Raw genomic sequence first — 11323 nt, 5'->3', positions numbered from 1 at the left:
AGTTCAGCTAACGAGGCTTGAACTCAGGACCCTAGGATCCCAAGCCGCCACCCAAACCACTAAGCCAACACCAGGCTTATTTATCGCAGTAGATTGTGGGTTGATAAACAGTGAAGCTGTAGAAATCACTTTTATTAACTTTGGAGGTACTGTATACCGTTTATTTTCTTTTTGTGAAACAATTTGAATTGGAAATAAATACACTATAGCGAGTTCATAGAACACCTTACTCCACTCAGTCGTCAGAGAAAAAGTACATGGGGAGGGTCAGCGAGCGGAAAATTTGATTGGTCGTAATATTTTGTCCAAGTACCACTAAACGGAAGTGTTTTAAAAGGGGTGATGTGTGTATTCTAGAATGTTCAAGTATATAAATCAATTTAAATAAAATAAAGATTTTAAAGGTTGTGGGAAAAAACAACAACCTTATTTGGAAGTTTCCGGCCAGTGATGCACCGTCTTATGCACCACGTGATTTAACACATTCATTAGTTTTTCGTGCGTGTCTGTGTCCTTTATCGTCATGGTTACCGTTTGGAATGATTTTCAGTTTTGTTTGACGGTCTGAAACATATTTCCTTACTCCTTTTTGTGCGCATGCGTGATCGGGGCAAGATTCCCGACAGTTTTCCAAATTCGGAGCCGAAGTTCTGCTGAACTGCAGGTCTGAGTTCCGATTCATGTTCTGCTGCACCTCGCCGCTTTTCACTTCGTGTGCGTGGGGTAAAAACGCCGTTTCACCCCTCACCATCATTCCAGCTTGAAATTCCACTTTACAATGAAAATGTCTGGAGCGATGTCCTCGTTTTTAGCCGAGTCGCGTTGCGAACGCTGGCTCTAAGAGAGCTTCCTTCTTGTTCTTTCCTCTTCTTCTTTTCTTCTCCTTCCTTCTTGCGAACTGAACAAAGAGAAAGTAAGAACGACCAAGCAATCCAATTCGGAATGACACAACAGTCAGTTGGTAAAGACGTTAAATAACGAGCAATTGTACGCACGCACGTCATGACGTCAACACGTATTCAAGAACTACTTTCGTCGCTTAGCAACGTGCAATGGAGTCCTGCGTTGTCGTGTGATGCACAAGAGACTGAAAGGCCGCGACGAAGGTCTTTAGCATCTCAACGTGCCGTCCTCTGTGGAAACGCGAAAGACGAGCCGAGGGATTCTATCGACCGAAGCAAAAGGCGACAAATATGAATTTCCCGACGCTTTCGATGCGTGGCAGGTACGGTACGGTTTGATGTTCATGTACCGGTGATTCGGTGAAGGATGTGTTACTTTTTGTTGCCGATTTCAGTTACTTGTGCAACGACTTTAAAGTTTCACGTCTTTACTGTGAAAGATGTCCGCATGATGCTTGACGGGAATAGGAGCATTCGCGGATTGTTCTTTGCACTTTCGCTTCAATGAACCATGAAATGGCTCCTCACGACGACACTGTTTATATTTCTCGGAAGTCGGAAGGTTCATCTTTTTCGGAGCAATCATGTTCCCGAACAATCAGCTTTATTTCATATCATAAAAGTCTGCAAATTCTTCATCTATCTATAATTCCAGCAATCTCTGTATGTGTGTCTGCGACCGCTGTTTCTCGACAACCTCTGGTCCGATCTCATTGAAACTTGCCAGGTATATTGCTGGGGTCCTGAGGATGAGCCTTTTCAAGGTTTGATATTGATCGGACAAGTGGTTCCCAAGTTATGGCCATTTATTTACCAACCAATGAGAGGACACTGAGCTATGACATCACGATTGACGTCACAATTTATTTTATTTTCAAGTACGGCCACGCACGTACGGGCACACGAGAGCGAAGGAACGACCTGTGTGTTTGTTGTTTCTGAAACGCGGTTTGAAAGTTTATTTAATTTTTTTTGCACGAACGGCCACGCACGTAAGGGCACGCGAGAGCGAAGGAATGGTCTGTGGTTGTTGTTCTGGCATGCGGTTTGAAAGTTTTTTTTTTCTTGCACGTACGGCCACGCACGTATGGGTACGCGAGAGCGAAGGAATGGCCTGTGCGGTTGTTGTTTCTGAAACGCGGTTTGAAAGTTTATTATCTTGCCAAAACAAAGTTTTTGCAAGATCTGTTACTTGGTAAGTTTTTTTTTGTTTCTTTGTTTGTCTGTAATCATTGGATTTTCACCTTTATATCACTCTGTAGAGCACAATTCTCATCGGAAACTCTTGTGGGTACACATATCGGAGTATTATTACAATACCCTTCAGCACACATAAAGGTCAAGGTCACTTTGCGGTAAATCATGGAGGTCGCCAAAACCCTTATTTTTTTGAGTAATTTTAATCGAATCATCTCCAAACTTTATGGGGATGTAGTATATGGTCTGGCGCTCAGCTGATTAGTTTTTGGTGGCGATTGGCCTTGACCTTCATGGTTAGCGCCTGAGGTCGAAATATTTTAACCCCAAGGTCAAATTTCCAAGTTTTAGGAACCATATCGTGTAGTACCTCAATTTGAACACCTCGATGAGTGCTTTCTAGATATGTCAAGCTTGAGACATTATGACGTCATTTGGTGACGTTATGAGGCAAACGCATATTTTTCATGGTTACTCTGTAGAAGGATTCTCATCAGAATCTCTCGTAGGCCGATATTCCTCAAGGAGTCGCTCCTGGTGGATAGCAGCTCTGTTCACCTCAGTGTGACCTTAAAGAAGTCACACATGGTCACCTTTTGGCAAGATACAGGTCACCCTGCGGGTGACATTGGTTTATTTTATTGTTTTGCACGTACGGCCACACACGTAAGGGCACGCGAGAGCGAAGGAACGGCCTGTGTGGTTGTTGTTTCTGGTATGCGGTTTGAAAGTTTATTTTATTTTTTTGCACGTCCGGGCCCGCACTAGTTCTTGTAAATCAATGAACTTCTCGGCAGCTTGTCGGAGCCTCCAATCTGCTTGATTGTTGCCTGCAGAATGGAAGTCTTCCTTCTGAAGTTTTCTTTGCACAGCGAGTTAATGCAGCCATTTGACGTTATACTATCCAGAAGTTGATGCAATGTGCACTCACCTTTGAGCTGGCTCACCTGGGTTCGAATGTCGACTCGGCGATAAACTGTCACCCTGGTGTAGGGCGAAGCATCACTGTGTACACCGTCCATCGCAAGGACCAGAGGACCCGTCTGCCGGTAGTGGGGGCATTGCCCCATTGGTCAGAACGACAGAACAGAACGTCAAAGATCCCACGGTGTCTTTGGTAAAGAGTAGGCGTCTGGGCGAGTTATCGCCGGCATCCTGAACAAATTACAAATTCCTGATACCTTTGGTCGAGCACCGCAACCGGTTCGTGAAAGGCTTGAGCCAAGCCCCCAATAATTTGCCGACATGAAAATGGGAATAATTGGTGTCATTAAATTAGTAGCAGTGGTTGTAGTAGTCGTAATGGACTTCTTTGGTATGCAGCACAAGGCTGCGGGGTAGCATCGTTGGCTGAGGGCATGGCTGTGCTGCTGATGCAGTGCCCTCTGTAGGTTGGAGCAGGAATTTAGAATTTATTGAGGATGCCGCCGATACCTCGCCTCCTCATCCCGAAAGACACCGTGGGATCTTTATCGTCCAACGAATGCCGGAATACGGGACGACCGCTTAACGTTCATCCGAGGGACTGATGGACTGAACACACAATGATTATTCACCCTGCCTGTGAATCACCAGGATGCCACTTTAGAGCTGGGGAAGATTCAAACCCAGGCGAGATAGCTTTGAGGTGAGTGTGCATCTTTAGACCACCCTGTTCAGCCTAGTTGTAGTGCTTCAGTGCAAAATGTGTTCAAACAGGTAAAATTTTACTGGATCTGTTTAATTATCCTATAAGTACATTCAGCATGAGAACTAATTATGGTAGCACACATAGTATATGCACAGATAATGTGTAATTACAACTGGGATATTTATATAATACTGTACATACAAAAACAAAATGAATACATTGTGCAGCGCATGGATTAGTATTTGGTTTGTGAACTGTTTACGTGTACGGAGCACGACGCCTTGTTTCATGCTCCAAGACAGGTTTATCCGAATGCACTTTCTCAAATTCATCCACGGGATTTGGTTACCGTTTCACTTTCTCAGTTATCCATATGACCCCATGAAGCTTCAAAGATGTTCATATCAAGACATTGTGCAGGACGAGCGAGGCTTGCTTGTTCATCGGCCTCTCTACGCTCCAGATAGATTTCCGCCACATCGGCTCTACGCTTGAGGTCCATTGTCATGTTTAAAGATGAATCCCTTCGCAATGAAATACATCCCCGATAGAATGAAACGATGGATCAGAACTTGCTTGTACCTGTCGACAATTGGTGTACATTTGATTTTATGTAAACAACCCTTGGCTGAGATGCAGCCTCCACACTTGTATTCATCCACCTCCATGCTTCACTGTAGCTGTTGTACACTGACTTGTACCGTTTCCTCGGTCTGCCTTCGAACAAACTGCCGTTGATTATTACCAAACATTTTAACACTTGGATTCATCCAGAAGAAGCACTTTCTTCAGGGTTTGGACATCCTACTGTTTCATTTCTACTGCCTGTTTCAGACTTTTCATTCTGTTGCCTCTCCTCCGTAATTTGCGCTAATTGCTGTTCTTGAAGAAACGTTGTTACCTCGTACTTTCAGCTGGGTCATTCGCAAGATCTCTACTGGATCATCCATCACGTCGAGAACATCCCTTGTGGTAGCCTCGCTTTTGCATAGTTTGGATTTTCTAACTTTTCCACTTCTACTGTCAACAGAACAAAACTCATCATGACCTTGTCCAATTAGTAGAATTACTCTGACTATAAACTTCACATATCCCCCTCAGAATCATGCATGCAGCTCTTGCTGAAACAGGTAGTCGTCTGAAACCTGCCATTTGGAGTAACCTTCACTCGCAAAGACTTTCATGTCTTTATTCTTGTCGTTCCCTAGATAGCTCACCTTCCATTATTTAAATGTTTAGAAATCGATTAGATGCGCTGTAGATCGATTTAATAGTTGGGGATCGAACAATGGAAACGTCCCTCCCCCTCTTCTGCGAAGAGGAAGAAGAGCCCTGCCGTCCCGTGATTCATGACGTCAAAAACTCCCTCTCACCCGTGGTTGAGAGGGGGATGGATCACGAGGGCATGAGTCACGCCGGGCGTGGGGGACAAGGATAAAGAGGAGATCCTTTCTTTGTTCGTGTTCGGAGTGGAGTGGGCGTCATTCAGCAGGCCGTCGGGTCCTGCTTGGCTTGGGTTAGGGTTGAGGCCTTCGGAAGCTTTTTGCATCTGCAGAGGAGTTGTTCAGCAGAGCTTTGGGTCCTGCTTGGATTGGTAGGCTTTTTGGAGAGCTGTTTTGTTTGGAAGAAAGTTGAGCCGGTTGCTCGGCTCGAGCTGCGAAAGGTGGCTTCTTCTTCTTGGTTCGTGGAGTTCTTTGTTCTCCGTTTGGTTCCCGGCTTGGTGCGACTCGTCGACCTCTTCTTGGAGGTGGTTCATCGGGGAAGCGACGCATCGACGGGAACGATCGGCGCCTCGTCTCACCAGCGCGTGTTGAGAAGCGCAGGAGGATTCACGGGAGCTTAGGCAGGATCGCGGCTCACGGCGATTGGATCCAGCTCGCTCTCGCTGGAGCCCGGGTCCGAACAACTTGAAGACCACACGAGGTGGAGAGGTTCGAGATAGGCTCTGGGTTTCAGCTCACCTGTCTTCCGAGCTGGAGCTCGTTATTAAAGGCCTCAGCCACCATTTCTTGGGTGTGTGTGCGTACGTGTGTCCGTGGGCCCGTCTAATAAGTAGGAAATTGTTAAATGCTTTGTGTGCTGTAAATCTTTGCATTGCATTTCGTATTGTCGGTATAGTTCTGCTCTTACATGCTTCCCTAGTTCCCCATTATTATTAATACATACCCCAATTGTTAAATGTTTTCAGCTCGCCACATCGATTCTTTCACTGACTGAGCATTTCGTGTGTTGGGAGTTAGAAAGCCTTGGTTTGCCGTAAAAGGGCGACATTTTGACCAATGGTTCTCGGCGATTAAGCCGCTCGGAATCGCGCACGGGACAGACTCGCCTCAGCGGTTTGTTCCGTATGAGTTCCTTTTGAGGGTGGAATACCCCGGTAGTTGGATCACGTGGGTATTTACGTACAATGAAGATTGGCAATCGACCCTACCCCACGTGGTCTGCCCATTGGCGTATTTCAGTTCTTGTACAAGGACCCGTCGACTCGGAGTTATCCGAGCGGCGATCTATATTCCGGGCGATCGGTCGTGCTGACTCGACTTGCGGCTCCGTCAGAGCGGTCGGTTGGCGGCCCACTCGGCACCGTAACACTATTATAAAAACGCACCCTGGCTCACCCCTTGTACTCAGTACAGGCTCAATCACGTCGCTCTCCTTACTCCTACTTACTTCCAACCTCTCCTTTCTCTCCTTTCACTCCTGCCACCTTTCCCTCTCCTGTACAACCCCTTCCCTTTACGATCAAGCGCTCAATTTCTTCATTCACACTGTGTGGCTAAACTAATTGGGACACTATAATCACGAGTGTATTTTGCTAAATAATCCATTGCGTAAGAGTCGATAGATTGTGCAGTTGGTACACAATGCCATATGCACAATGTTTGGACTATATCATGAGTGTATTTGTCCACATTTCCTAATTGATATAATTAGCCGCGTCTCGCAAAGCGAACGCTGGCTCAGAGAGCTCCACGTTGTCGTTGTCGTTGTTGTTGTTGTTGTTCTTCTTCTTCTTGTGAAGCCAAAACCTTTAGGACTCAGCTCTTTTATATACAGGATCCGGATCTCCTTAAATACTAAACACCTGTACACATCCTCGCATTGAGGGTTCCTTTTGAGAGCGTCTATCATGAACTTTTAAATATATTCGGACATTTGCTTTAAAGTTTCGAAAAGTTTACGTTGCTATTTTAAGATTATTCCATTTAATGTGTTGTAATTTCGTAAATACACTATTTTCTCGTCATGAACGAGGAGCCTCCATGACGGGTCTCGCTATTGGCTCCATCAAGGCACGTGATGAAATATCGGAAGTTGTTGTTATTGTGATCAAAATGCTGATGTTTTGACTTTCTGTAATTAATTTTTAGCCGCGTCGCGTTGCGAACGCTGGCTCTAAGAGAGTTCCGCGTTGTTCTTCTTATTCTTGTTCTGGTGAAGACAAAACCTTTATTTATATATTTTTCTATTTTTAGCCACGTCTCGGGTAGCGAACGCTGGCTCTAAGAGAGCTTTGCGTTGTTGTTCTTCTGCTTCTGCTTCTTCTTCTTCTGGTGAAGACAAAACCTTTATAGTACTGCAACATAGCAAACCAATTGTTCGACTTTTCATCAAAGCACCAAAATTGGTACATATGTTGAGTAATGTATTCTGAACAATTCTGGATATGGAGCCACTCGAGATTTTGCCTTGGTCAGCTTTGGTGGCCATTTTCCAAAATGGACACCATTCTACTTTAATAACATGGGATATCTGTCATTGTTATTCTCTTTGTAGGTTTCTCAGAGGTGATAAATACTCCATGTGGTGTGCATTTACAAAGGAAAACAATACAAATGTCATTTGTGTTGATTTATTATATTTCCAACCATTGTATCGGGGAAAAATGGTCATTTTTATGGGAAAATCCATTTTCGCACACAGCATCAGTGACAGGTTCAGAAGTATTTTGTTGTGGTGGTGCCAATCCAAATGCCAATGAGGAGACACTTCACCATGAAGAAACACGGCGTGCACAAGAAGCATTTGCCAAAGATGTACAATCACTTGTGGCTGTCATTGAAGAGCTGGGGAATCCCTTCGAGGAGGATAGTCCAGATTTGCTGGTACTAGACACCAAGGAGATTGACGATCCTGCAGTGATTTAAACAGTTTGCACTGCCAAGCAGATTGGACAAGAACAGTTTCAGGCATACTCAAAGGATTGCCTCATTGACAGAACCAAGACTATTGACGAACCTATAAAGAGGAACAAACTACCCCTCTTCGGAACAGACAGAAGACCAAAAGCACCCAAAGGAAAGGAAGCATCTGTGAAGAATGATATGGCCTTATTTGCAAGGCTCTACATAGGCTGCCAGGACCGCGATGGGAACCTGGACGAGTTCTTCCGTCATGAAAATCAAGCATGCCCTCCCGCATTATCTGATGCAGGTAAGCTACACCTGGGTAGCAAAAGCGACTTGCTGGTGTGCCTTGAAGGCGTTGCTGAAGCTCAGTCTGATGCACCTGCTGTCACTTCTGTTGTCCTTGACGGCGCCGTCATGGTGCAGATGTTGAAGCTTGGCACTGCCAAGACATTTGAAGAATATGCCCACCAAGTCTTCATCCCATACGTCGAGGGGCAGCTGCGTCATGCTTTGCGTCTCGACCTCGTTTGGGATAGCTACAAAGATGACTCCTTGAAGACGGCGACAAGGGAGAAATGAGGAAAAGGGGTGTGACGGCGCGTGGTGAGCACCGCAGCCATACCAGGAAACGGGCAGAGTTTCCTACGTGTCGACGCAAACAAGGTGGAGCTCTTCACCTTCCTGTCCGATGTGCTGGTGCAGTCCTTCCATGACGAGGCAAAGGAGCTGGTAGTCACTGATGGCGAAGCAGTCATCTGCCTTCCAAGGCAGGAAGATGAAAGCTCTCTGGCTCCATGCGGTCAAGAAGAGGCAGACACTTGCATCATGCTACATGTGGCCCATGCTGCAGAACATGACCACCGTCAGATTCAAGTTCGAACCGTAGACACCGACGTAGTTGTCTTGGCGGTGATGGTAGCCCAGGCACTACCATGCGTGGATGAACTCTGGATTGCCTTTGGGACGGGCAAGAACGACCGCTACATCCCTGCCCATGAAATAGCTGCCTCCCTCGGTACACAGAAGGCACGTGCCCTCCCTGTCTTCCACGCCATGACCGGATGTGACACGGTATCAGCATTCGTGGGGCATGGGAAGAAATCTACCTGGGCCACATGGAACTCGTTTCCAGAACTGACAGATTCTCTTGTGACCCTGACCACCACACCAGTCAACATCCAGGATGACACAATGCACTGCATTGAAAGGTTTGTGGTGCTCCTCTATGACTGCATCAATCCATATACGGACGTCAACGAGGTCAGAAAGAAACTCTTCACCAAGAGGAACTCCGTCCAGCACATCCCACCTATCTACGATGCTTTGGAACAGCATGTGAAGAGATCAGTCTTCCAGGGTGGCTGTCTGGGAGCAGGTCTTGGTCCCTCAACCCGTGCTTCCATCACCAACAAGCTGGAGCTGGCGGCAAACAGAGGATGGGTCCTACGAACCGCTCTGGACCACACTCCCTGAGGCTTCAAAAAGCTGCTTCGAGCTGGTGTCGTGCGGCTGCAAAAAAGGCTGTAGAAATCGCTGCAAATGCAAGAAGGCTAGCTGCAATGCACTGGACTGTGTGCTTGTGAAGGAGAATGCCAGTAGACAGACGCAGTCGACACAGACTGAAATATCGGCCTAGCTTAGAATGTGCAAATGCAAAGTCGCATTGCTTGTAAAAGTGTTGACTTCTTGATTCAGAGCCAGTACACTTGAGCTCAGAAACTCGTATTGTACTAGACTGATGTATGCGTATACCATGTGTCATGGTAGAATGGTAGTAGACAGTAAACCGTAGCCACTTCAAAGTGAAGTGTGCAATAATTTGACTACATTTTCTGAGTTTGTCATTATCACGATTATCAGTTCCCTTTTCAAAATAGAGTAAAGTATGTAATCTATAATGCAATTTTTGTTGATTCCAAACCCATTGAATGTAAAAAAAAAAATTACCGTTTTTACAGCCAATTTTCCCTGCTGTGCAGGGGTTTGGTTTTTTCTTGAGGCAATGTTTTATGGCCGGATGCCCTTCCTGACGCCAACCCTGGTCACCTCTTACGACACACAGGGATATGGTACACCTATTCTAACCGGGGCATACACCGGGACCAGTACACTGGCACTCATTTCACCGACCTCGGAAGGATGACAGGCTGAGTCAACCCCCTGATGTTAATTCAGCAGCCAACGGGGCTTGAACTCAGGACCCTTGGATCCCAAGCCGCCACCCTAACCACAAAGCCAACACCAGGCTAAAATCATTGAATGTGATCAATATCATTTGACTCTTGTTCTCCAGGCAATAATGGGTACTTTTCAGCGAAAAGTTTCAGGAGAGCAGCAATTTACAAACCAAATAATGGCTTTTTTCCAAAAATACTGGCTCATAATATTTGAATATGCCTTTTCATGGTCAATTTACTGAATTTTACACTTTCCTTATATCTACCACCAATACAATAATAAAATGAGAGCATATAGCCAATTTCACTAAAGTAGAATGGTGGCCATTTTGGAAAATGGTCGCCGAAGCTGACCAAGGCACAATCTCGGGTTAATAACAATAACAACAAGTCAACCAATTTATATACAGGATCTAGAATTGTTCGGAATACATTATTCTACATGTGTACCAATTTTGGTGCTTTTATGCAAATTTGAACAATTGATCTGAAATATCAGACTACGCTGCTGGACTATTATGACGCGGCTCTTGGACACATTTGTCCTTGTTTTTTATTAGCCGCGTCGTGTTGCGAACGCTGGCTCGAAGAGAGCTCCGTGTTGTTGTTGTTGTTGTTCTTCTTCTGGTGAAGACAAAACCTTTATTTATTTTTAGCCGTGTCGCGTTGCGAACGCTGGCTCGAAGAGAGCTCCGCGTTGTTCCTCTCGTGCTTCTTCTTCTTCTTCTTCTTGTGAAGACAAAACCTTATGACGCGGCTCTTGGACACATTTGTCCTTGTTTTTAGCCGCGTCTCGCATAGCGAACGCTGGCTCTAAGAGAGCTCCGCATTGTTCTTCTTCTTGTTCTGGTGAAGACAAAACCTTTATGACTCGGCTCTTTTATATACAGGATCCGGATCTCCTTAAATACTAAACACCTGTACACATCCTTGCATTGAGGGTTCCTTTTGAGAGCGTCTATCATGAACTTTTAAATATATTCGGACATTTGCTTTAAAGTTTCGAAAAGTTCATGTTACTATTTAAAGATTTTTCCATTTAATGTGTTGTAATTTCGTAAATACACTATTTTCTCGTAATGAACGAGGAGCCTCCATGACAGGTCTCGCTATTGGCTCCATCAAGGCACGTGACGAAATATCGGAAGTTGTTGTTATTTATATATTTATCTTTTTTTAAATTTATTTCTATTAGCCGCGTCGCGTTGCAACCACTGGCTCTAAGAGAGCTCTGCATTGTTGTTGTTGTTCTTCTTCTGGTGAAGACGAAACCTTTATGACGCGGCT

General features: G+C 45.3%; 1 protein-coding gene across 4 annotated transcripts in view; it reads left to right on the top strand.

The window, feature by feature from the left end:
* Positions 1-504: 504 nt before the first annotated feature.
* Positions 505-11323, top strand: part of LOC147022096 (CBY1-interacting BAR domain-containing protein 1-A-like) — an 83181-nt gene continuing 72362 nt past the window's right edge. Inside the window, exon 1 of one of the 4 annotated variants that reach the window (XM_085892680.1) lies at positions 505-664. Coding sequence is in view for 2 of the 4 variants with exons in the window: in XM_085892676.1 (XP_085748802.1) it covers positions 3644-3726 (83 nt within the window). In the remaining 2 variants the exon portion in view is untranslated. Of the gene's footprint in view, positions 715-796; positions 1226-3552; positions 3727-11323 lie in introns of those variants that run through there. The other 3 variants (XM_085892678.1, XM_085892677.1, XM_085892676.1) reach the window with 3 other exon arrangements.

Source organism: Eptatretus burgeri, chromosome 8 (genome assembly GCF_056783735.1).
Source record: "Eptatretus burgeri isolate ZD-2024b chromosome 8, Ebu_testis_v1, whole genome shotgun sequence".
Classification (NCBI taxonomy): domain Eukaryota; kingdom Metazoa; phylum Chordata; class Myxini; order Myxiniformes; family Myxinidae; genus Eptatretus; species Eptatretus burgeri.
This window is presented reverse-complemented; position numbering and strand designations above follow the sequence as displayed.